Source organism: Hetaerina americana, unplaced genomic scaffold (genome assembly GCF_022747635.1).
Source record: "Hetaerina americana unplaced genomic scaffold, ioHetAmer1.1.p SCAF_8, whole genome shotgun sequence".
Taxonomy (NCBI): domain Eukaryota; kingdom Metazoa; phylum Arthropoda; class Insecta; order Odonata; family Calopterygidae; genus Hetaerina; species Hetaerina americana.
In genome coordinates this window covers 47,508,380-47,536,151 of record NW_027287427.1, presented here as the reverse complement: position 1 = coordinate 47,536,151, position 27,772 = coordinate 47,508,380, and the positions used below count along the sequence as shown (strand labels likewise).

At 37.9% G+C, this 27,772-nt stretch overlaps 1 protein-coding gene across 2 annotated transcripts; it reads right to left on the bottom strand.

Moving 5' to 3' along the window:
- Positions 1–415: 415 nt before the first annotated feature.
- Xpc (DNA repair protein complementing XP-C cells homolog) lies at positions 416–27,765 on the bottom strand. 2 transcript variants are annotated; one of them, XM_071596915.1, is made up of 7 exons: positions 25,370–27,765; positions 23,509–23,750; positions 19,313–19,538; positions 16,326–16,494; positions 3,480–3,634; positions 1,165–1,352; positions 416–496 (listed from the first exon to the last, which is right to left on the bottom strand). In XM_071596915.1, the coding sequence occupies exons 1-6, from the start codon at positions 27,449–27,451 to the stop codon at positions 1,173–1,175; spliced, it is 3,054 nt and encodes a 1,017-aa protein (XP_071453016.1). In that variant the 5' UTR covers positions 27,452–27,765; the 3' UTR covers positions 416–496; positions 1,165–1,172. The 2 variants fall into 2 exon arrangements, with proteins under 2 accessions (XP_071453016.1, XP_071453015.1); XM_071596914.1 differs by lacking the exon at positions 416–496 and having other exon boundaries at positions 803–1,352.
- Positions 27,766–27,772: the final 7 nt, after the last annotated feature.

The window sequence follows — 27,772 nt, the reverse complement described above, 5'->3', positions numbered from 1 at the left end:
GAGGTAGGAAGTATGTATTGAACAACAGTTTACTTTAAATTGAGGCGACAGATTCTGTCAAGTTAGATAAAGTTAAGAAATGTAATGATATATTGAAATTAAATGAAATAATTTACTTTGTAATTCCACACACATTATTTAAAAATTGTGTGGAATTACAAAGTAAATTATTTCATTTCATTTCAATATGCTACGCAAATTCTATAAAGTTACGCCTGAGGCAACAAAAAATGTAATGATGTTCAGTTTGTGTCCATCTACAACCAAACTTAAGTGGCACACTGATACTTAATCAATTAAGAGGAAGAGGAAAAAACACTTTTTATGGAGAACAATGGTTAAGTTCATTCTGAAATATATAGGTTCAATAAATCACTAACCTTGGTTTGTTGAATTCAGCAACATCAATCTTATAGCCTTGGTCTCATACTCAGCGTCTACTAATTTTTCAGTCCACTGAAAATGTTCCTGGATATTCAATTTTCCACAAAGATCTCTAAAACACAACAAATATTTATTTGGCTATATGATCAGACATCAGCATTATATGAGGAAGCTAAAATGGCATTGAAAATGAAGCGGGGGAAAAGCTTCAATAACTTATGCGTTTATTTAGACAAGTATTTGGTAAAAAATTTTTAATTAGGGATTCAATAAAAAAGACAGATCATGAATTTTACCAAAATAAAAAAGCAGACGTTTTGAAATTTTGATCTATTCTCATGGAATAATAAATAAAATCATTCATCAATGCACATGAGGAATGCCAAAAAACCAGTATTCTTACTCATTTTGCATTTTTTATTACTTCATTACAAATAGTATTCCTTCAGGCATAAAAATGTATCCTGAAGAATGAGCAATTGATAACTGATTACACGTATTGTTTTGTACAGTGCTCTCTTTATAATAGACGACAATATTTATAGAAATTAATCACACAACTGAGACTTAAACTAGAATTAAATGTTTACGTGGTGCCACTCTGAAGAGCAGAAAAGGAAAACTGAAGAATATAATTCATTCAATAATGGCACACACATTTGTTATCTTTAAAAATCTCATTTGTTGGAATAATCCTAAGAATAAGTAAACTGATTTCTCTGTAGATAAATTATTTTACAGCACATTTTATTTACAATAAATTACACCTCTAATTCACACCTGGCTCATTATGACTTTTTCCCAGTAGGCTTTTTCTTCTTTCCTGAAGAAGATTCTCCGACTTCACCAAAGGAATATTTATTTTGCAAAGACTCTCGTATGAGTAGTCCTCTAACGAGCCGAACCCAATTCCCATACACTCTTTTCTTCCTCTTTTCTCTTTGTCTCTTCTCTTGCTCCTCTTGTTCCTTAAAAAATAGAAAAAAATATTTCACACTTATTAAATTTGAAAAACACACACATTTACGTTAAATTCTGGTGTAGATACTTGGATTAACTTTGTTCAGTGGCAGATCCAAGTGGGTTGGAGGGGGAATGCAAACCATGCTCACTTCAATTGCAAGCCATTCTTAGCTTTCATAAAATTCAATATAAGTATTACTTATTTTCCTGACACTAATTTTGAATAACTTTGTCCCTCTGGTACAAAATATCTACTTCAGGGTGCACTGACATTTCTTAATTAGTGTGATTATTCTAAAATTCAGCATGATTTTCAAATTTATGCGTAGATAAAAGTCTATTAAATTATTTTTGTTCAAAAAGAATGATGGATTACGACTGAAGTCATGCATTGCCTGATAATATTATTCTTTGATTGTAATCTTGGAAAATTTTAAATCCATGGAAGTAATAGAACAATATATACATAGGATTAGGTGCAAGGTTTTCATTCCTAAGAGTAGGAGTGCCATGTATATCTGCAACCAAATTAGATTCTGCAAGAAAAACATAACAAAAGAATTGCTCTGCAAGTGTGAAGTTCATATTTGGTATTTTATAGCATAGGTATATCTGAAGAAATGTCATAATGATTCAGCTGTGAGAATGTTGAAATTAAGTTTCTTACTTTCTTGTTTTGATGCATGAATTTTAAACGCATATTTCATGTAAGTATTTATAATTATTAAGAAGATATCTATTTTCTGATTCCTTCATGAAGTATTAATCTTGCTGTCCCGCTGTAATACAACCCTCTGCAGCCATCATCAATATTTGCATATTTTGAGTTTTAACATTCTCATTTATCAAGTAGTACATCATTACATCATAAATCTATGGCTCCATTACGACCAATGAAGGCATAGGCCAACAAATACTGCACATGGAGATAAAGGAACATAGTTCTAGATCCATGGTAGTAAGAAGACTCATAATTAGCCTCTCTTACATTGTTACTATTAACACTGATTTGAAATGGGGGAATCAGTAACATTATGCAATTCCAGATGCAATGGGATGCACTCTCACCCATTACGCTGAACAGTGAAGTAAGCTAATTTGGATATGAAAATTTATTTCTATGAAATTTTATTATCTAAATCATGAGGAGAATTAAAAGAAAATTAGCTTTCTTTTGAAAAGTAACAAGGTAATGGATTTGATAAAATAATTACCATTACAATGTTAAAATTTCAAATATAAAACATGCTAATAAAAAATTAACTATTTTTTTTAACAATACTTATCATTTGTTAGCTTTGAAATAGAAATTCCTATATCTGCTACTGAGTTGTGCCTGGTAGAATTGATTGCAAATTGCTATTTCATTAAAACAAGATTGATTAACATTAACGTTTACCATAATACATGCATTCAAAAAATGAATGTCCATCATTGTAGCCTGGGATATTTAACGGATGTGGTTTCCTGTTGCCTTCCTCGATAGTGTTTTGAATGTGACACCATTACTCAAATGACCACACCACTGGGGTCACATGCCTTTACAGCTACCTTTCTCAGGAACAAACATTTTGGGGGTAACTTTTTGTATGACTCCTACCCTAAGACCTAACTGGCATGAGTGACCCTCTCAGGAGTATTTACCATAACTCTCACCAGCACACCTCTAGGGATCATCAGAAGCCTTTCTATCATATCAAAGTTGTAGTCCATGGGAACCGTCAAAAGAATTTCAAGGAATCTTGAATTATTCTATCCTGCACAGAAGTAAGGAAAATAAGCAAGGAAGTGCTAGGCATGGAGGCAGGAGAGGAAGTTGTTGGGAGAAATCCAAAGGAAGCAGGAAAGATGGATACAGAGAATTTTGATGGGCAGTGGGATTTTGAAGAGGGATATGCAGGGTAGAAAATACGGGCAAATGAGGAAGGGGTGGAAATAAGATAGTCATGTTGGATGTTATGATTGGAGGAAGGTAGTATTTGGAATAGAAGAGGGGCTTTTTATGTATTCAAATGTCACATTTTTTGTTAACAGAGTCAAGGAAATATATTGTTGTACCATTTTATAGGTTGTCTATCCAAAAGCTACCTTAACCAGTAGACTACCAATAATATATGACAAATGCAAAATACCTGGTTCCAAGCATCAATCAGGATATCCTTAAATTCTTCACAAATTATGAATCCATCATATGTTGGGTGGCATCCTCCACTATGGAAATCAAATCCAACCACAGCAGGAGCACAGTCAATCTGCAGCTTCTTTGCAACCCTGTTCAGCCCAGGCACTAAAAAAGTATCAATCAAATCATTTTCTGAAATGTTTAAATTAAAAATATGCCTATGAAATTACATAATAAACAAAATACTCATTCCCTTTCCTAATTAAATTCCTCATCAGATGACAGATATGAAACTATTTCAAAAAGGTAATCTATATTTTTTTTATTTCTGACAGATAATGGAACAAAGAAATTCTGGAATTAGTTTCAAAAATTAAATGAACATAACTATTTCTCACAGTCACAGTTCTACAGATGATTCAGTCCCTTTGGATCAATACAAGTTTGAAGGCATATTTGCTCACAATTGTCTTGAATTTAACATCATGTGTTGATGCATAAAACATCGGAATTTTCAAATAGTTAGAAGTGTTCCTTGATGTTCAAACAAGTTAGAATTTACTGAGCAAGATAGAAAATCTGCAATACTCAATGACCAGTTGTAAACATTTAGTTGGACACAATAAATATTAAGGCTCTGATTATCTGCAGAAGTTAAGGAGAATACTACCTTGATCAAAAAGTTCCCGGAATAACCACCGTGTGGCGCTCCCATCGTTCCGATTTGAGTTCTGTTTTTTTTGTTAAATTGGTACATCTGTTGTTGATATTCCCTTTAAATCTTAGTGTCATAACTTGACATTTGCAAAAGTTACGGTCGGTTTTCGGTATGTCCATCAGTGCTTCCTGCGATTTTTCCATTACTTCCTCTCGGCTGCTAAAACGCGTTCCCCGTAATGGTTTTTTAACTCGATTGAACAGAAAGAAGTCACAGGGAGCCAAATCAGGTGAATTCGGTGGCTGTTGGATGGTATTTGTTGCATTTTTCGTCAAAAAATTACGAATAATGATAGCACTGTGCGACGGTGCGTTATCATGGTGCAAAATCCACGAGTTTTCTGCCCACATTTCTGGTCTCTTTCGGCGAATTGCTTCACGCAAACGTCTCATAACGCCCAAATAATACTCTTTGTTTACTGTCTGGCCTTCTGGCAAAAATTCATGATGCACTACACCGTTGTAATCCATGAAAACCGTCAGCATTGCCTTCTTTTTTGACTGAAAACGACGTGGTTTTTTTGGTCTCGGCTCATTTGGTGAACGCCATTCACTTGCCTGATGTCTGGATTGCGTGTCGTACTCATAAACCCACGTCTCGTCTCCAGTAATGATGTGGTCTCCTTTTGATGAATGTGGGATCGGATTCAGCCTCGCAAATCATGTCTTTTGCGACGTCAACACGGTCTCTTTTTTGCATGAAATTGAGGTCTTTTGGCACCAACTTTGCTGCTTCTCGACGGAAACCCAAATCATTAACCACAATGTCTTGGGCGGATCCATAGGCAATGTTCAAGTCCTCCGCTATTTCTCTGATGGTTAATTTGCGGTTATTGACCAACATTTCTTTTACTTTATCAATTTTTTCACCGACTTTCGATGTCGATGGTCTGCCACTGCGTTCATCATCTTCGATTGACTCACGACCACTTCTGAACCGCTCGTGCCACTGGTAAACGACCGTTTTTTTTAGAGAATCGTTGCCGAAACACTTTTCCAACATTTCCAACGTCCGTGCGCCACTAAATCCGTTTTTTACGCAAAATTTAATACAAGTTCGTTGTTGCAAATTTAAATCCATTTCTGAAATTGTAAAAAATCGCCAACACACACAGAGATAGATGTACTCTTGGCTACGTAACTTTTGCAAATGTCAAGTTATGACACTAAGATTTAAAGGGAATATCAACAACAGATGTACCAATTTAACAAAAAAAACAGAACTCAAATCGGAACGATGGGAGCGCCACGCGGTGGTTATTCCGGGAACTTTTTGATCAAGGTAGTATGTTGCCAAACAACTAAAAGTGATGAAACATTCATGTATAGCAACATGGAATGATGATTTTTTTCTTACTCTCGGTTCCTATCTCAAAACAAAATTTTGCATTTTACCATATGATATCATTTCATTAATTCCCACATTTAGAAATTTTGGAAAAAAATTGAAATGGTCAACCGATATGTTTAATTTGCAATGAAAGATAGATAGATAGTGGTCTTTATTTGGGCGAAATTGAGACCAAATGGTCCCTTCTTCCATTTAACCCGTAATGATTAATTCAGGGAAAACAAAAAAAAAACATTTTCTAAAAAAGTACCCAGTTGGGGATTATAGAAAGATGCTGAGAATGAATTGCCTAAAAACATCTTCAGAAAAATATTGTTTGTTTAAAAAATATCAAACAAACAAAACAATATTTGTGCATTTGTCACAAATGTTATGTACTAAGTAAAAAATACCATAACACTAGAAATAATTTATCACTGAATGCTCTAATCTTCTACAGCATGAGAGTTGAACAGGGATGCAAACATGCAGTGGGAATTACACACAGCAATGGCATCACTGGAATAATTTGTACTTCATTTTTGCTCACATTAAGCAGCCAATATGCTACATTAGAAAAGTAGTAGAGTTTTTACTTTGAAAATGAATTCATACCTAGAGACCAAAACAATATGGAAAAAGTATTAACATTGAGAGATTCATATGTCTCAGTAGTAGTTTTAGGGGAGGTGGCCGACAGCTGAGGTCATTTGCACCATTAGGGATGAACAGGAAAGGATGAAGGGTGGAGAGAAACCCAGCATCGGTATTGATAAAAGGTGCCCAAGGGTTCGCAGCTTTAAGTCCCATGCAACGAACGGCATCTTCACCCAAAGTGCCCTCCACAAAGCACCTCAAGTAGGGATTTGGATATAACTGAAAAATATCTACCGCCGCCAGGAATCGAATCCGGGCTCTCAGGGTGAAAAGCCAGTAGGTTAGCCACCACACCATCCCATTCTCCCTTATTCATTTGTCAAGGCGCCACTGCACATGATTGCACAAGTATCCTTCGGCAAAATATTTTTTCATCATCATTTCACTGACTCAAATCACACACCTCATCCTCCCTTCTGAAACATTTCACTAGTTAAAGTTACTCTTACTCAATAAAGTGTACAGTAAAACCTAGTTAGTTTAAAAATTCAAAGAGCCAAAATTATCAGGACTCAAAATATATTCACGTTATAGATAAACAAATTTGAAACATTTTATTGATTCTACATTTTGCCAGTAAAATCACAAAAGGTTTTTACCATACTACCTTGATCAAAAAGTTCCCGGAATAACCACCGTGTGGCGCTCCCATCGTTCCGATTTGAGTTCTGTTTTTTTTGTTAAATTGGTACATCTGTTGTTGATATTCCCTTTAAATCTTAGTGTCATAACTTGACATTTGCAAAAGTTACGGTCGGTTTTCGGTATGTCCATCAGTGCTTCCTGCGATTTTTCCATTACTTCCTCTCGGCTGCTAAAACGCGTTCCCCGTAATGGTTTTTTAACTCGATTGAACAGAAAGAAGTCACAGGGAGCCAAATCAGGTGAATTCGGTGGCTGTTGGATGGTATTTGTTGCATTTTTCGTCAAAAAATTACGAATAATGATAGCACTGTGCGACGGTGCGTTATCATTGGTGCAAAATCCACGAGTTTTCTGCCCACATTTCTGGTCTCTTTCGGCGAATTGCTTCACGCAAACGTCTCATAACGCCCAAATAATACTCTTTGTTTACTGTCTGGCCTTCTGGCAAAAATTCATGATGCACTACACCGTTGTAATCCATGAAAACCGTCAGCATTGCCTTCTTTTTTGACTGAAAACGACGTGGTTTTTTTGGTCTCGGCTCATTTGGTGAACGCCATTCACTTGCCTGATGTCTGGATTGCGTGTCGTACTCATAAACCCACGTCTCGTCTCCAGTAATGATCCTTTTGATGAATGTGGGATCGGATTCAGCCTCGCAAATCATGTCTTTTGCGACGTCAACACGGTCTCTTTTTTGCATGAAATTGAGGTCTTTTGGCACCAACTTTGCTGCTACACGACGGAAACCCAAATCATCAACCACAATGTCTTGGGCGGATCCATAGGCAATGTTCAAGTCCTCCGCTATTTCTCTGATGGTTAATTTGCGGTTATTGACCAACATTTCTTTTACTTTATCAATTTTTTCACCGACTTTCGATGTCGACGGTCTGCCACTGCGTTCATCATCTTCGATTGACTCACGACCACTTCTGAACCGCTCGTGCCACTGGTAAACGACCGTTTTTTTTAGAGAATCGTTGCCGAAACACTTTTCCAACATTTCCAACGTCCGTGCGCCACTAAATCCGTTTTTTACGCAAAATTTAATACAAGTTCGTTGTTGCAAATTTAAATCCATTTCTGAAATTGTAAAAAATCGCCAACACACACAGAGATAGATGTACTCTTGGCTACGTAACTTTTGCAAATGTCAAGTTATGACACTAAGATTTAAAGGGAATATCAACAACAGATGTACCAATTTAACAAAAAAAACAGAACTCAAATCGGAACGATGGGAGCGCCACGCGGTGGTTATTCCGGGAACTTTTTGATCAAGGTAGTATGTTGCCAAACAACTAAAAGTGATGAAACATTCATGTATAGCAACATGGAATGATGATTTTTTTCTTACTCTCGGTTCCTATCTCAAAACAAAATTTTGCATTTTACCATATGATATCATTTCATTAATTCCCACATTTAGAAATTTTGGAAAAAAATTGAAATGGTCAACCGATATGTTTAATTTGCAATGAAAGATAGATAGATAGTGGTCTTTATTTGGGCGAAATTGAGACCAAATGGTCCCTTCTTCCATTTAACCCGTAATGATTAATTCAGGGAAAACAAAAAAAAAACATTTTCTAAAAAAGTACCCAGTTGGGGATTATAGAAAGATGCTGAGAATGAATTGCCTAAAAACATCTTCAGAAAAATATTGTTTGTTTAAAAAATATCAAACAAACAAAACAATATTTGTGCATTTGTCACAAATGTTATGTACTAAGTAAAAAATACCATAACACTAGAAATAATTTATCACTGAATGCTCTAATCTTCTACAGCATGAGAGTTGAACAGGGATGCAAACATGCAGTGGGAATTACACACAGCAATGGCATCACTGGAATAATTTGTACTTCATTTTTGCTCACATTAAGCAGCCAATATGCTACATTAGAAAAGTAGTAGAGTTTTTACTTTGAAAATGAATTCATACCTAGAGACCAAAACAATATGGAAAAAGTATTAACATTGAGAGATTCATATGTCTCAGTAGTAGTTTTAGGGGAGGTGGCCGACAGCTGAGGTCATTTGCACCATTAGGGATGAACAGGAAAGGATGAAGGGTGGAGAGAAACCCAGCATCGGTATTGATAAAAGGTGCCCAAGGGTTCGCAGCTTTAAGTCCCATGCAACGAACGGCATCTTCACCCAAAGTGCCCTCCACAAAGCACCTCAAGTAGGGATTTGGATATAACTGAAAAATATCTACCGCCGCCAGGAATCGAATCCGGGCTCTCAGGGTGAAAAGCCAGTAGGTTAGCCACCACACCATCCCATTCTCCCTTATTCATTTGTCAAGGCGCCACTGCACATGATTGCACAAGTATCCTTCGGCAAAATATTTTTTCATCATCATTTCACTGACTCAAATCACACACCTCATCCTCCCTTCTGAAACATTTCACTAGTTAAAGTTACTCTTACTCAATAAAGTGTACAGTAAAACCTAGTTAGTTTAAAAATTCAAAGAGCCAAAATTATCAGGACTCAAAATATATTCACGTTATAGATAAACAAATTTGAAACATTTTATTGATTCTACATTTTGCCAGTAAAATCACAAAAGGTTTTTACCATACTACCTTGATCAAAAAGTTCCCGGAATAACCACCGTGTGGCGCTCCCATCGTTCCGATTTGAGTTCTGTTTTTTTTGTTAAATTGGTACATCTGTTGTTGATATTCCCTTTAAATCTTAGTGTCATAACTTGACATTTGCAAAAGTTACGGTCGGTTTTCGGTATGTCCATCAGTGCTTCCTGCGATTTTTCCATTACTTCCTCTCGGCTGCTAAAACGCGTTCCCCGTAATGGTTTTTTAACTCGATTGAACAGAAAGAAGTCACAGGGAGCCAAATCAGGTGAATTCGGTGGCTGTTGGATGGTATTTGTTGCATTTTTCGTCAAAAAATTACGAATAATGATAGCACTGTGCGACGGTGCGTTATCATTGGTGCAAAATCCACGAGTTTTCTGCCCACATTTCTGGTCTCTTTCGGCGAATTGCTTCACGCAAACGTCTCATAACGCCCAAATAATACTCTTTGTTTACTGTCTGGCCTTCTGGCAAAAATTCATGATGCACTACACCGTTGTAATCCATGAAAACCGTCAGCATTGCCTTCTTTTTTGACTGAAAACGACGTGGTTTTTTTGGTCTCGGCTCATTTGGTGAACGCCATTCACTTGCCTGATGTCTGGATTGCGTGTCGTACTCATAAACCCACGTCTCGTCTCCAGTAATGATCCTTTTGATGAATGTGGGATCGGATTCAGCCTCGCAAATCATGTCTTTTGCGACGTCAACACGGTCTCTTTTTTGCATGAAATTGAGGTCTTTTGGCACCAACTTTGCTGCTACACGACGGAAACCCAAATCATCAACCACAATGTCTTGGGCGGATCCATAGGCAATGTTCAAGTCCTCCGCTATTTCTCTGATGGTTAATTTGCGGTTATTGACCAACATTTCTTTTACTTTATCAATTTTTTCACCGACTTTCGATGTCGACGGTCTGCCACTGCGTTCATCATCTTCGATTGACTCACGACCACTTCTGAACCGCTCGTGCCACTGGTAAACGACCGTTTTTTTTAGAGAATCGTTGCCGAAACACTTTTCCAACATTTCCAACGTCCGTGCGCCACTAAATCCGTTTTTTACGCAAAATTTAATACAAGTTCGTTGTTGCAAATTTAAATCCATTTCTGAAATTGTAAAAAATCGCCAACACACACAGAGATAGATGTACTCTTGGCTACGTAACTTTTGCAAATGTCAAGTTATGACACTAAGATTTAAAGGGAATATCAACAACAGATGTACCAATTTAACAAAAAAAACAGAACTCAAATCGGAACGATGGGAGCGCCACGCGGTGGTTATTCCGGGAACTTTTTGATCAAGGTAGTATGTTGCCAAACAACTAAAAGTGATGAAACATTCATGTATAGCAACATGGAATGATGATTTTTTTCTTACTCTCGGTTCCTATCTCAAAACAAAATTTTGCATTTTACCATATGATATCATTTCATTAATTCCCACATTTAGAAATTTTGGAAAAAAATTGAAATGGTCAACCGATATGTTTAATTTGCAATGAAAGATAGATAGATAGTGGTCTTTATTTGGGCGAAATTGAGACCAAATGGTCCCTTCTTCCATTTAACCCGTAATGATTAATTCAGGGAAAACAAAAAAAAAACATTTTCTAAAAAAGTACCCAGTTGGGGATTATAGAAAGATGCTGAGAATGAATTGCCTAAAAACATCTTCAGAAAAATATTGTTTGTTTAAAAAATATCAAACAAACAAAACAATATTTGTGCATTTGTCACAAATGTTATGTACTAAGTAAAAAATACCATAACACTAGAAATAATTTATCACTGAATGCTCTAATCTTCTACAGCATGAGAGTTGAACAGGGATGCAAACATGCAGTGGGAATTACACACAGCAATGGCATCACTGGAATAATTTGTACTTCATTTTTGCTCACATTAAGCAGCCAATATGCTACATTAGAAAAGTAGTAGAGTTTTTACTTTGAAAATGAATTCATACCTAGAGACCAAAACAATATGGAAAAAGTATTAACATTGAGAGATTCATATGTCTCAGTAGTAGTTTTAGGGGAGGTGGCCGACAGCTGAGGTCATTTGCACCATTAGGGATGAACAGGAAAGGATGAAGGGTGGAGAGAAACCCAGCATCGGTATTGATAAAAGGTGCCCAAGGGTTCGCAGCTTTAAGTCCCATGCAACGAACGGCATCTTCACCCAAAGTGCCCTCCACAAAGCACCTCAAGTAGGGATTTGGATATAACTGAAAAATATCTACCGCCGCCAGGAATCAAATCCGGGCTCTCAGGGTGAAAAGCCAGTAGGTTAGCCACCACACCATCCCATTCTCCCTTATTCATTTGTCAAGGCGCCACTGCACATGATTGCACAAGTATCCTTCGGCAAAATATTTTTTCATCATCATTTCACTGACTCAAATCACACACCTCATCCTCCCTTCTGAAACATTTCACTAGTTAAAGTTACTCTTACTCAATAAAGTGTACAGTAAAACCTAGTTAGTTTAAAAATTCAAAGAGCCAAAATTATCAGGACTCAAAATATATTCACGTTATAGATAAACAAATTTGAAACATTTTATTGATTCTACATTTTGCCAGTAAAATCACAAAAGGTTTTTACCATACTACCTTGATCAAAAAGTTCCCGGAATAACCACCGTGTGGCGCTCCCATCGTTCCGATTTGAGTTCTGTTTTTTTTGTTAAATTGGTACATCTGTTGTTGATATTCCCTTTAAATCTTAGTGTCATAACTTGACATTTGCAAAAGTTACGGTCGGTTTTCGGTATGTCCATCAGTGCTTCCTGCGATTTTTCCATTACTTCCTCTCGGCTGCTAAAACGCGTTCCCCGTAATGGTTTTTTAACTCGATTGAACAGAAAGAAGTCACAGGGAGCCAAATCAGGTGAATTCGGTGGCTGTTGGATGGTATTTGTTGCATTTTTCGTCAAAAAATTACGAATAATGATAGCACTGTGCGACGGTGCGTTATCATTGGTGCAAAATCCACGAGTTTTCTGCCCACATTTCTGGTCTCTTTCGGCGAATTGCTTCACGCAAACGTCTCATAACGCCCAAATAATACTCTTTGTTTACTGTCTGGCCTTCTGGCAAAAATTCATGATGCACTACACCGTTGTAATCCATGAAAACCGTCAGCATTGCCTTCTTTTTTGACTGAAAACGACGTGGTTTTTTTGGTCTCGGCTCATTTGGTGAACGCCATTCACTTGCCTGATGTCTGGATTGCGTGTCGTACTCATAAACCCACGTCTCGTCTCCAGTAATGATCCTTTTGATGAATGTGGGATCGGATTCAGCCTCGCAAATCATGTCTTTTGCGACGTCAACACGGTCTCTTTTTTGCATGAAATTGAGGTCTTTTGGCACCAACTTTGCTGCTACACGACGGAAACCCAAATCATCAACCACAATGTCTTGGGCGGATCCATAGGCAATGTTCAAGTCCTCCGCTATTTCTCTGATGGTTAATTTGCGGTTATTGACCAACATTTCTTTTACTTTATCAATTTTTTCACCGACTTTCGATGTCGACGGTCTGCCACTGCGTTCATCATCTTCGATTGACTCACGACCACTTCTGAACCGCTCGTGCCACTGGTAAACGAACGTTTTTTTTAGAGAATCGTTGCCGAAACACTTTTCCAACATTTCCAACGTCCGTGCGCCACTAAATCCGTTTTTTACGCAAAATTTAATACAAGTTCGTTGTTGCAAATTTAAATCCATTTCTGAAATTGTAAAAAATCGCCAACACACACAGAGATAGATGTACTCTTGGCTACGTAACTTTTGCAAATGTCAAGTTATGACACTAAGATTTAAAGGGAATATCAACAACAGATGTACCAATTTAACAAAAAAAACAGAACTCAAATCGGAACGATGGGAGCGCCACACGGTGGTTATTCCGGGAACTTTTTGATCAAGGTAGTATTTCCCATGCACTGGCACATTTTACTCCCAGTGATTTTTCCGGTCATAATTTATGAAAAATATTTGGATCAGACAGAAAAGGATTAAAGTAAAGCTACCATTTTACAGAAAGAGAAATGGAATTGCTACATTAAAAAATTAGCAGCTTTATCATTTATTCATTGCAGAATCCCAGAAATTCATCACCATAGCTGCTGAAATCATACATATATATGCAGTTATTTTCCAATTTATCTAAGATGACATTGTATACAAGGAAAGTGAAAATGCCACTCCCACTCAAGCAAAGGTCATCTTCACTTCCATCTAGTGCATTGCAAATTCCCCATTTTATTAACTTCACTTTCACTCATACAATGTTATCTTCACTACCATCGGATTCATTGCAAATTCCACATTTTATTTAAGACTTTATGACTCTCAATTCACAACTTCAGGTTTAAATACCATACTGTATGATAACCTTCTCTATTTGGATCCCATGATGCTATTCTAATTTTAACTTTTTATGAAACACTTAGCTTCTGTGGGTGTACACTAAACGGAAATAAATGTAATACGTATTGAATGACACTCATACTATTTACAGTTGGGTGCCTGTAGACTCTTGAGTTTATCATAAGAGATACAATGTAATAGGGGTGACATTCCCGTAAGCCCAATGCATTTAAGTTTTGCAGTAGGGCAATATTTGAGATGAAACTAAACATGCCAAATTATACACATTAACATTTATTTGGGAATATTTTCAGGAAGTACGATCAAGAAAATATTAAAAGTCTATTGCTAACTACTGGCTCAAAATGGTGTTATCTAAATTTGCAATTAAGGCAACCATTTTCTATACCTGAAGCAGGAAAAACTTAATATTGGGTATTTTTCTCGCAAATCGACTTCTGTCTTATAGGATGAAGTTATACCCATATTCCCACAGCCCATTAGACACAGGCTGTATTTTCTCCATACACTGGAGTAAAAAAGAGTGTATCTTATGAACTGTGAAACATAGAACTGCAAGTTTTGGAGAATCAGAGATCTTAAACGTGTAACATACCTGTATGCAATATGAGATAATTTTATTGTGAGCATAAAGAAATTAAAGGAGCAAGAAAAACAAAGTTATTGATGGGAAAATGTAAAATCTGGAAATTTTCACTACTTAAGGTTAATCTACATGTTATTTAGCTGGTTTTAATTTTTTGTCTTGCATTTTGAAATCCAAAAACAAAGAATGACTTTCATACGAGGGATAACATAAAAAACATACATAACTGAAGTAATAAGTACATAACAAGGTTTAACATATTAATAGGCACTAAGGAGGAAGTATACAAGTACAGTGAGAGATACGGAAAGTGCTGGCATGAATGAACAAGGTATTCTGACATTAGACAAGCTGAATCAGGGAGGAAAACAGCAAAAAAGAAATGCATGACCATAATTGGTGCGGACAAGCGCTCATTGCATTTTGACACAATTGGTGACAGCAGGCTGTCAATGTGAAAGATGATTTTTTTCTTCTTCAAGCCAGGCCTCTTCTCTCAAAATTTTGGCATCCAGCTGGTTAAGAAGGTTGGAGTAATATTCACCAGTACTTGTTCTGCCATTGTAATCAATTCACAGGGTCTCTTTTGCATCCCAAAACACCTGGCCTACGACATTTCCAGGAGATGCAATCGACTTAGCTTCCTTTGGCACTGTACCACTGGCTTCCACCAACTGTTTCAACTGCTGTTTCGTTCCTGGCGTGTAGTGATGGACCCATGTCTCATCCATGGTGACAAATCACCGCACTAAATTGGTCAGTTCCTTCTTGAATCAGTCCAAACATTGCTGCAAAAATCGTTTACGTATTTGCTTTTGATCGGCATTCAGCAAATGTGGCACTCACCTTGCACGTAGCTTTTGCATCCCTAATTCTTTGTCCAAAATGTTTCGCACCCTTTCATCTGACATCCCCTTCCTTGGCCTTAGCTATTTCACTCACCTTCACTCGCTTATCGTCCAACACGATATCGTGCACCTTTTCGATGGCTTCCGGTGTGGTTGCCGTTTTTGGCTGTTCTTCACGTGGGTGATCTTTGACGGATGTGCGAACACGTTTAAATTAAGCAGCCCACTTTTTAATGGTTGAAATTGAAGGAGGCTAGACCCCGTACACTTCAGTCAACTTTGGATGAATTTCCTTAGGGTTAATCCATCCAAAACGAGGAATTTGGGGATCGGAACGATGCATTGGCTAACGTTATGACTAACGAGAGGGCACGGGTTCAAATCTTGGAGGTGACAGATATTTTTCAGAGGTATCTCGATCCCTACTTCAGATGCTTTGTGCAGAGCATTTTGAGTGAGTATGACGTCCATCGGATGGGACGTTAAACTGCAGACCCCTTGGCACCTTTCAACAAGAGTAGCCTAATGCCAGCGCTGGGTTTCTCTCCCCCCTTCCTTTCCCATCCATCCCTAATGGCACTAATGACCCTAGCTGTCAGTCGCCTCCGCTAAAAAACTACTCCTACAAAGAATTTTATGACCGCACAAAATTCAAGTTTCTCCATTTAGAAGAAAAACAAGAAAGAGATCTACTACAACAACTACATGTGTAAACAAACTGCTAAAAAGAACAAGTTGAAACTTATTTTATGAACTAATGACATGCGCAAACAGCCAGGAATCGTAAATTTTTGCTGATTGGAATGCCATCTATTTGACCGGCCGAGAAATGTTCACCTTACCCTCGCATATCAAATAGCACATCATTAAGTAGTCAGTTTAGGTACAATTAGGAACACAAGGACATTCATAGGTAAATTACTTCCATAGCCTTTAAACTGACTGCATGAACTTTTAACTGACAATTATATGCTGACACTAGCTTATATTTTCAAGAAATAAGTTCCAGAGTAAACTCAGAAAAATGATTAAATCTATTGTTACCAAACTCACATCTCAAGTGAACAGTCCCTCCTGGTAGCATGCAAGACTTGTACATGTCAACATTCCCATATTCATTCCTTGGTACTTTGCCATCAACTGCAGGAGGAGGGATGTAGTCATCAACCTGCCATGGTCCAAAGAGTTCCAGGGGCAGATCTGTGACAAACTTCCCAGACATCTATAGAAAGAATAAATAGGTAAATTAAAATTTAATAATGGTTTGGTACCACTTTGTACTGGCTCCTGTGCCAATTTGTTTATTTTCATTGTTAATCATCCACTTCACGTTTAATATAATAATTATAAGAAATAAATTCAGAAGCCATGACATGTTAAACTGAATTATTTGAATGATGAAATGAGTGAATGAAGTGAAGTGTTTCCACAATTACTATTTGGTGAAGGGTTCACTTTGCTTTGAAGAGTTTCTATTGAATGAGATGTTTTGTAAGTGACAGTTTTGCTTCCTCAGGAGATGGTGAAAAACTGAACCTACAAAATGACCCTGAGTGAAGGAAACTTCAAGGAGCAAAATGAATCCTTCACCAATTGAATAAAGTGTCAAAATACCCGGAACCCTTTTTATTTCCTCAACACTTTTTTCTCAAGGTTTCCTCAGAACCCCAAATTTTAACACACTTGAACATTCAAATATTTCATAAAAACTTTTAAGTTGTTATTTTTGCTTAAAAATACTACTTATTATCTACATTTCTCCCATGACCTAATTGAGTTTATTATTATTAGGTAATCTACCGGTTAAGGTAGGTTTTCGGATGGACATAGCTACTAATTAAATAATTTGTGACTCCTAGCAAAACACAACATCCTACTCTACATCAGATCCCTCTTCATCTCTGAGTGATTTCCTCCTCCCTTCACCCCCTCCAACATCCCTATCCTGTTCCTTCCCTTTCCTCGTTTGCCCAACATTCTCCCCTCAATTACAGTCTTCAACATCCCACTGCTGGTCACCATAACAAGTACTTCCTCATTTGTTTTCTTCTCTATCCATTTCACCTTCTCCATTCTTCTCCACACCCACATTTCAAAAGCCTCCAGTCTACGTCAATCTTCCTGCTTCAATGACCACGTTTCCGCGCCGTACATAGCTTCGCTCCATATCAAAGTTTTTATGAGTCTTTTCTTAACATCCTTACTCAACGTCCCCTTCATCAACTCCCTCCTCCTTGTGAAAGCCTCTTTGCCTAGCGCAATTCTTCTCCTTACGTCCCTACTACTTTGACCGTGTTGGTCCAAAAAACTACCGAGATACGTAAACTGTTCTACCTGCTCTAGTTTTGCCCTCCTATTTTAATGTTAAGCTTAGCCTTTTTCTTTCTAGAAAATCACATAACCTTTGTTTTATTAATATTGATTCTTCTAATTGATATAATGATTAATAATAATCTAATAATAATAATGATTGATCTAATGACCTGTTGCACTGAATTTCCAATTCACTCAGCAATGCTTGCAACCCCTTGGCTGACTGACAAACTAAAGCTTGGTCATCAGCAAACCTAACTGATTTTACGAATTCCCCACCCACTTTCATTCCTACCTCATGTTCTTCCCATGCCTCTTTAATCATTTCCTCTGGATACAGATTGAACAGCAACGGTGACAATGGGCAACCCTGCCTTACACCTCTTCCTAACACTGCCCATCCGGACTCCCCGTTCCAACATCCGGACTCCCTTATTGAGTGATGTACAGATATACGAGGGTCATCCGGAAAGTAGTACCCGTTCGTGCCGCATGAAGTGCTGACGACGCGAGTAGCCGCTGGACGAGGTCAGATAGCTTCAGTGGCTTGTCTGCCTTCTCTGAGCCAAGTTGCGTGACGCTAGCATTGCCTGTGTTGTTTCTGTGATTGTTTACAATGTTTAAAAAAATTGAGAACGCCGCCAGTTGTGAAGTGAGGGCAGTGATTAAATTCCTCAATGCAAGAAACGTTCGCCCATGTGATATTCATCGCCAATTAAAGGAGGTGTATGGAGACAATGTAATGGACGAGTCGTCTGTTCGGCGGTGGTGTCGCAACTTCAACATGGGGAGGGGGAACACACACGACGATGAGCGTTCGGAGAGACCGTCTGTCATTACAGACCAACTGGTGAGCTCAGTTGACGAATTCGTGAGGAACGATCGGCGCGTCACAATTGATGACATCTGTGAGCATTTTCCCAATGTTTCTCGAACAATTGTTCATGAAATTGTTAAACACCATCTGCATTATGCAAAAATTTGTGCAAGATGGGTCCCTCGCGTATCTCAATGAGCTGGCGGCGAAGGACTATGCAGCAGGAATACAGAAACTTGTCACACGTTATGACAAATGCCTTAATTTGCTTGGAGATTATGTTGAGAAGTAGTTTAAAGTATCCTATTTCAAATAAAATTTTTTATGTTTGTTAATATTTACTTTTGTGTCTTTATTTCACGAACGGGTACTACTTTCCGGATGACCCTCGTAATAGGGTGTGACAAATAAACCTTTTCTCCATTTCAATACTTAATTGATGACATACAATTCTGATTAATTGTGCCCCACAATAATGGATCCCAGATTCCAATGTGGCATCAGCCCGTATAGGGAAACTGTGAAAGCGAAGCTTGCCTATACGTTTTTCTTAACACATAATATTAAACCTCTGAACAGTTTTCAATCATACTGGTATATGCTTTTATAGCACTTGAAAATTTTTTATTTGAAGTCTACCATCAAGTCAGTTTAGTCAGTACAGATGAATGTAAGATTATCGTGATCACCCAGTAGATGTTTGATAAAAATATTGACATCCCTGCTTTATTTTACAATGTTTGCAAACAACACAAAACATTATTTACTAGCAAACAACATAAAACATTATTCACTAGCAAACAACATAAAACTTGAACATATAATTAATAAAATTAAATAGGTAGTTACATGTACCATATCCCTGTTGTTTGAATAGTCTGTATATATGGTTTGGAAATTCTAAACTCACCTTATCATATTTAGGTCTTGCTTTCACAATTTTGTATGGTTGTTCTCCCAGTCGTACCGACTTGGCTTCTTTTATCCATGTCTCCCTTGAGTGCAGCTGATGAACGCAATCACGGGAATACACTGGCTCACCACGAATAAAGCCCATGGTAGGGGCATCAGGAGGATATATTGCTTCAAACTTAAGCAAGTGACGCTTCAGAGCATACAGTGGATGACTTTTGTACCTTTAAACAAAATAATTTTCATTAGCATGCAAATATATCTCATGAAAAAGGTATTTAATATCTTAAGAACAATTGCATGGGGATTGGCCAATTTGGTTGCAAGAAAACAAAAAATTGATAAGATTAAAAAATAGAAGAAAGCCAAGGAAGATGCCCCTCCCTTTTGCATTTAGAGCTATAATAAATTCCATTTAGCATGCACATAAGAAATGCACATTAATTTCATGAGGACATATTTCGATATCACAGTTGGTTTGTTAAGAATAATTCATCCATATACATCGATTTTCTGCAGAAAAAAATGCAACAAAATTTGGCATGAAGTCCAAAATGTTGGTAATTTGTAGGATTGAAATTGAATTTAGTCTACTCTCCCTTAAAAGTTGTGGTTCAAAGTGACTATGGTTGACAATAGATTTGGTAGATGAATTCAAATTTTTATTAGTGGTATATCAATAAATACTGTTCTGCCCCAACTATGGCATTGGAGAATTGAAGGGAAGTTAGATTGGTTTAGATGCATGCAAAATATTCATTTTTCAATTTACACTCATTCCATAAATTATTTAAAACAAATCTTTGATTATGCTAGGAATTTCATATTTAAAATGATTGAATAGGTGCTAAGGTTTTAATAGCACATATCACATTATAAATTCTAAAGGAGTATAATAGAATACATAAATATATTTTCATACCATGAAATGCTAATTTGTATATATTTATAGCATCCTTCATTCTTTATGTGGTATCATCATCATTATCAGTATTTCAACCTAAGATTAGTTTACTGAAAGTTAATCCTCCATTCTTCTCTATTCAGTATTATTTTCCTCATCCCTTGAAAGCTTTACTGTTTTACGCCCTTCTTAATTGGTCCTAAGTATTTATCTCTTGGTCTTTCTTGCAAGATCTACCCCTCGATTTTCCCTTCTATTTGATTTCTAACTAATCCATTGCGCCTCAAGGTGTGCCTAAACCATTTAGTTCTTCTTCTCGGGATTTCATCCGGGTAATCTCCTCCATCTCCATCGCTGCCGACGTTTCGATGAAATCCTTTTCCATCGTCATCAGGGCCGATCATCATCGGCCCTGATGACGATGGAAAAGGATTTCATCGAAACGTCGGCGGCGATGGAGATGGAGGAGATTACCCGGATGAAATCCCGAGAAGAATTCACTGCCATCATCCGCCGGGAGAAATTGAAGTCCTCCATTTAGTTCTTCTTTGACTCACAGTTTCCCATATGGTTCTTTCCTCCTCTGCTCTTCAATGTACTTCCTCATTCCTCACTTAGTTTGCCCATTATAGTCTTCAGAATTCTCCTACAGCACTATGTATCAAAGGTTCCTATTCTTGCTGGTCCACTTTTCCAATGTTGCATGCAGCCGTCTGGTAATTTTCCACTGTCATAGTTATCTTTCATTTTTCCCAAGAGGTTATTGCTTTGACAAGTGCTCTGATTACTCCTGTTTATTTGCCAACCCCTAGTGCCTAGTGGTCGTTTGGCTATGGCTATGTCAAATTCACCTCTAGGTATTTCAGAGCCCTGTTCCTTTCCTATCACGATTACTTCTTTAATTAAGTCACTCACAGTCCAATGGTTTAGGTCCTTGGTGGAGTATTTCAAAGTGTGACTTCCATATCTTCCCAATTTCTACATCTTCTATTGACATCTATCCATTAGCTTCTTGGAAATTGTGGAATTTTGTTTTTCTTTCTCTGAATTGCCTCTTCCCCAGTTTATGAGCAGTTTCACTTTTTCCTTTCTCTAAGTTGCCATTGATTTATTTACAGCAGGTGGTCTATTCTTCCTTGGTCTCCTTGCATGTTAAAAATGACTTAGTTCTGCAACTTTTTAAAAAGCCTACTTAGTAAATGAAAAAGAAACACTTTGTTCCAATCCACCACTTTATTACAGGTACGACTAGTTTCGACGCGACGGCATCATCCTCAGGTACCAAGGATGAGGATGACGCCGTAGCGTCGAAACTAGTCGTACCTGTAATAAAGTGGTGGATTGGAACAAAGTGTTTCTTTTTCATTTATTAAAATGAACTTCCACAAAGTTGAGGCTGAAACTATTGAAATAAGCCTCCTTAGTTTCATTTCTTGGATTTTTGTATTTTGTTATTGCCTTTTAAAGTTCTCTTATTTGATCTGTTACTCACGGCCGCTTAGATTTTGATGCCTTATTAATGAGAGACTCATCTGTGACTTGGAACAATATAATCTTCATTTCCTTCCACTATCATTCTATGTTAGTCACATTCCTTCCTTCCATTTTTCTGCCAATGATCAGAGTGCACTTTATCTTGTTTGCTTTTCCTCCAGTATCTTTGTGTTCCATCCAGGATACTGTGTCACTTCTTCATCTTATTGTATCATACTTGGCTGTCCATTAACAACAGGTCATGATTGTTATACATATCTGCATCAGGGTAGCTCTTACATTGCTTAACTTTGCTCCTGTATCTTGTCCTGACAAGGATATAGCCAATTTGGTAACTTCCCCTGCATCTTGCATGCGTATCTTCTATTCCAATATTGTTTGAAGAGGGCGTTTGCCACTACCATGTTTTTCTCATTAACTGCTTCCCTCTCAGACCACAGCATTCCAGTCTCCCAACATGTTTAAGTTCTCCTTCCCTTTTACTGCTCCTAGAACCTCTTCCAGTTACTCATATATTCCTTCTATTTTCTGTTCTGAATGGCTTAACTATGGCATATAAACCTGAACTGTGACCATGTCTGTAGGCTTCCTCTTTAACTTCATCATCAGAATTCTTTTATTGTATTGCCAACAGACTCTTCTTGCCTATTCCTTCATGAATATGAAGCCCACACCAGCAATCTTTTGGTTGTCTTCTGAATATATCACCCTATATCTGCCACTTCAGAATTTGTCGGCCAAGGCCAAGTTAATCTTGCTTACTCCAAAGATGTGCACCCCCAGTCTGTCATTTCCATCTTAGTATTTCCCAACTTTCTGCACACACATAATGATCGAAAAGTCTGTATTCCTATCCTGTGATTTTCCACCTTGACTGTCCCCCTTTAAGTGTTCCCCACCCAGAGATCTGATTAGGGACTATTTCACCTCTGGAATATTTTTTATCTGAAGGAATGCCATCACATCATAATAGAATGAAATGCTGCACTTTCTGGAGATATTTATGAGGTGGTTTCCCATTGCCTTCTACATCATATTACTGTGGCCAATCCCACGACTTTCATTCTTGTGCACAGCTGTGGTAGTGGAAACAGAAATGATCATCTTGAGCTATGCCATTAGTGTTTTATGGTGAAACTGCTGCCTTTCACCATTGGTGCAAGGTAGTTTTTGATATAGAATCCACTTTTCTCATGCCTTGTTCCAGATTAAATGTGGTACAAATTTCTGGTACTTAAATTAAGTGCACACCAATAAGAATGATGAGTGAAAATGGATGGCTAGGAGATGGGATAAATCAACTTAATAGTGAATATATTCAAATGATAACTTTGAAAATTGAAGAAATTGACTTGGGTGCACTGTAACTAAACTTGAGAATTGGCTAAGCCTTTAAGGCAATAAAATCAGGATTGGGGTAACTTGCTCAATCTATTTGGACGACAAATGGGAAAAGTTAAATGAGCATAACATAGTTCAAACATATCCTGCAAAAGAAGAATATTTTACTATTTCGTGAAGCTTTTAGATCTACCCTTCCTCACAGATGATTTGCTCACAGGCCCTAGAAGCACATTACTTTTTACTATTACTACAAACAGTTAGAGCAACTCTTTTTGTCTTTCAAATTTCTCTGCATTGAATTCCACAGGTTATATAATAACATGTTAAACATAATGCAAAAATTGCTTTCCTAAAATCAACTGAAATTTTCCAACTCACTGAATACTAGGGTCTATTACAGATATTCATTAATTTTGGAAACTGTCTAAATATGAACTAAATGGGTGACTTACTCTGAGATGCTAGATGGCAGTGGTCTAGATTCAAGTTCCTCATCCATCTCTTCCTCCTCACGGCGGTCAAACGCATTCCTTGGTGGCCCAAATGGACCAATACTGCTTTTCCACCACCTCTCATCAACTCGCTTCTTCTGTGTCACCGATAGCCACTGCGGGCAATACCTTCTTGTCACATCCTTCAAACTAAGGTCATTTCCAAATGCTAATATGTACAACACAGGTGATGTTGCCTTAGCCTGCAAATTGAAGTCATTCCGGAACATAAATCATAAATATTATGGTTCAGACCATTGACTTAAAAAAAATTGAAAAACATTTTAATCTTTAAAAGGCTACAATCTGCACAAGACATCAGTTTTTAATTTACTAGTCCCACCCATCCACAGATATTACCTTGAAGATAGGTGGGAGTCGGATTGATGCAATAGCATGTGAACTGGCTTCTGACCGCAAGGGCCCAGTTTTGAATCCTAGTGGTGCCAAATTTCCAGTGACATCCCAATCACTACTTGGTTTGCAATACGAAGAGTACTTCAAGTGAAGTACACTACCCAATGGATGGGACATTAGATCGTGGACCCCTTTAAAACTGCCATTAAGTGCAAACTAATTTAAACATCAGGTTTCTCTCTGACCTCTCCCAACTCTGAAAATTCGACCTTTCCGAAACTGCCCACCTATCCCTAATGGTGCAAATGATCTCAGCTATCGGTTACTTCTCCTCAAACCTAAATATTAATAATGGTAAGGGGCTCACTGCAAACTAACGTAAAATGGGTGTGAAACACAGGGCCAGGCCAGTTCCCCTTCCTGTGCCACCACATGATTTTATCATTCTATAGTTTTGACTTTGTGAAGAAGGGAGAAAGTTAGAAAGGCAAGGTACAAGGGCTGTCCGATATGGATTCAGCCATGCAATGTTTGGAGAAAAATAGCCTACCTAGAATAATGAGGCCATAGTCCCCTTCAAAGTACTCTCCTTGGGACCTAACACACCTATCCTAGCATCTCTTTCACTTTTCAAAATAATCAGCAAAGTACTTTTTTGGAATGGTCGTCAGCTGCCTTGTCACATTCTCTTTTATCTCATCAACATCAAGAATTTCACGCTGCAATTGCAGTAGACTTGCTCAAGATGGAAGCAATGAACCAGGTTTTTTAAAAAAGGTCATAACTGGAGATGAACCTTGGGTATAGGCCTATCGTTTTGAAAAGTTGAAGAGAGACTGAAATAAATGTGTGAGGTCCCAAGGGGAGTTCTTCGAAGGGGACTAAGGCCTCAATGTTCTAGGGAGGCTTTTTTTTCTCAAAATAGTGAATGGCTGGATAGGTTCTGGATAAAACTTGTATTAGGAGGAACAGAATGGGTATACCGGATAGAACGTAGAAGTAAAGAAGGGTTCATTGCAGTGGCATGTCAAGCTGGGCATTGTTAGACAATGCTTCATATTGTACCAATGGTTGGTCCACAGGGCCACCCAAACACTACCTCAAACGATAGATTACCAAATAATAAGAGTATTATGTAACTAAAAAATGACAACTTAATTTAAGATGGGGTTACCTCCCAGGATTCAATTCCACGAGGCCCCATCCAGCAGATAAACAAACCTTATATCCATTAGTTTACTCCACCCTCCCTCAAAACAATTTGCCCATTTCATAGTAATCTATTAAGTTATTATTTTTAGAAACAAGATTTCATGAACATAAAAATTGATCATTTTTAAAACCATTTATTTTATACTTAGAAATTTAAAACATATTTCCTAAGTTTCAAGAATCTCATCACTTTTATTGATTTTTATTATTTAACAAGGTCAATAAAGAAGTAGAATAATCTTATGAAACTTACATGAAGCTCAACAACACAATGGACTTTCCCATTAGGAACATCTACGCTGATCCACTTCTCTTCCATCTCAAGGAAAACCTCAGCCCATACATCAACACCATCTTTTTTCTTTGATTTGGAACTTTCACTTTTCACTTCATTCTCTGAAGATGAAGAGAGAACCTTTCTATCCTTATCCACTACAGGAACTCCCTTTTTCTTTTTGACAACCAAAACCTCAGGTTCAAAATCGCTGTCAGCCTCAGAGGAATGTTTCTTGTCACTAACTTTTGACAAGTCAGTTACTGTCTCAGATCTTTTACCCAATTTCCTCTTGGACTTTTTGTTCGTCACAACCTTTTTGATCTTTGAATCAGTAACTTCTTCGTAATCCGAAGAGTCTGACTCATGGTTATATTGCTTTTTCTTGCAACTTCTATTGCGGAGAGGAGGAGATTTTTCTTCTGCCTTTGAAGAAGATGCTTTGGCCGTATTGGAGGCAGAACTTTTGGCAACTGAAACTGGCTTCGTCTCGATGCTTTTGCTTCCTATAATTTTCTTTTCGGCCAACTTATTTGCAGGCTTCATACTTTCTCCCACAACAGAGGGCTTTTTAGGAGTCTTTGAAATAGTTACCTTTGAGGTAGATGGACTTTCCTCTGTTACTGGCGACAACCGACTACCTTCTGAAGGCATAGAAGGATTAACAGCAACTTTCTTGGAATCGGTGGACTTTCTAGGGACTATACTACACAACTCATGGCTGGGCGGTTTGAGGGGCACAGGTTGAAGTGAAAGGACGAGTCTTGCTTTGATTCCCAAAGATCTCATTGCACAAACGAACATCAGAACTTGACATTTCACCGAATGAGCTTTTTTTTCATGGAACTGCGCTTCAAGTGAGGTCTCCAAAGACATACTCGGCGGGGATTCCTTAGGGGGTACAACAGGTACAGTCCTCCGAAACCAGTTTACTACCTTCTCCAGGTAATCCAAATCCGTCCTGCTCGGAGGATAGCAGTGATTTGAAGGAAGGAGGGAAAGTGCAACACCCATTAAATTTTGAGAATTTAGGACAGAATTAAGGCACCGCCCATGAGCAATCCAACAGAGTAGATGAACTTTGTGCATGAGGACCTGAATGCCGCGTTTGTTGCGGTTAAGTCGCCTCTTGAGGCAGGCCTCTAAATCTATTCCCTTCTTCTTCCTGCGATAAAACAGATCCGGTGCATCGAGAGTGATCTGTACCCCTTCTTTGGGAATGACGTGAGGTTTCTCTTCTTGTTTAATCTCTGCGTCTCCAGTAACTTCTTCCCAGTCTCCTTCTTCACCACCCTCGCTTTCCGTCGAGACCTCGATTTCGGCCATGTCAATAACCGATTCTCCTTTGCAACTTTCAGCAACTTTCTCACCCAAGGCAAGCAATTGCGTTACATCCATTTTATTTACGTCCATCGTAAGCTTCTTGACATCTTCAAATTTTTTTGACTCTTTCACCTTCGCAGCACGTTTTCCGCTAGATTGTTTAGTATCAACCTTAGTAGAGGCTCTTGACGTCTTCCCATCTTTTTCATTCCGATGTTTACGTGCACGTCTTCGTTTCCCTTCTTCAATCTTGAGCTTCACAGGAGATGACACTATAACCTTTGATTGCGGAGGCTCGATTTCCTTCACTGTCACCTCTTCTTTAACGGGAGATGTAGCTGGTAACATTTCTTCCCACTCTGATTCTTCTGACTCACTCAACCTAGCAACATCTGCAAATATGTTATCCTCTATGGCAGCAAAGTCATATTCTTCTTCCTCTTTAACTTTAAGGCCTTCCGTTTCCATGCGAGACAAATCAGGCTTTTCGAACTCGTTCGATGAACTGTCCGAGGATTCATTACCATCCTTTAAACTTTCTGATGCTATTTTCGATTTTACATTTGCCGCGTCTTCTTTTGCAGATGGCTCATCAGACACTGTGTCAGTAGTCACATTTTCCGGGATGGCAAGCCTTTTCCTTTTATTTGAAATTTTAGACGATGAGGCCTCTCCGGTAGATTCAACCTCCGGTTTCGAGGACAATCCATTTTCTAACACACGTTTACTTCTCCTCATTGTTATAACCTAATCAATAAGGTCAGTTTTCAAGCACAATTTATATATTGAGTACTTCAGCACTAAATTATGTCAGAAATGTTCCTATGTCCTTAACACAATACACTTCCCACAATACGAGGCCAACTTAGTTCTTTGACCAAAGATCACAAAACGAATTATCAACGCATTTTTAGACATGATGACAGAAATCAACTAACGTGCGCCAACGAAACCTAATATAAGCGGTAAATACTGCTGGGCGAAACACTTATTATTACATTTCTACCAATATCAGGGAGATACACCAGCCAAACAAAAAAGCACGCGGTAATATTGACA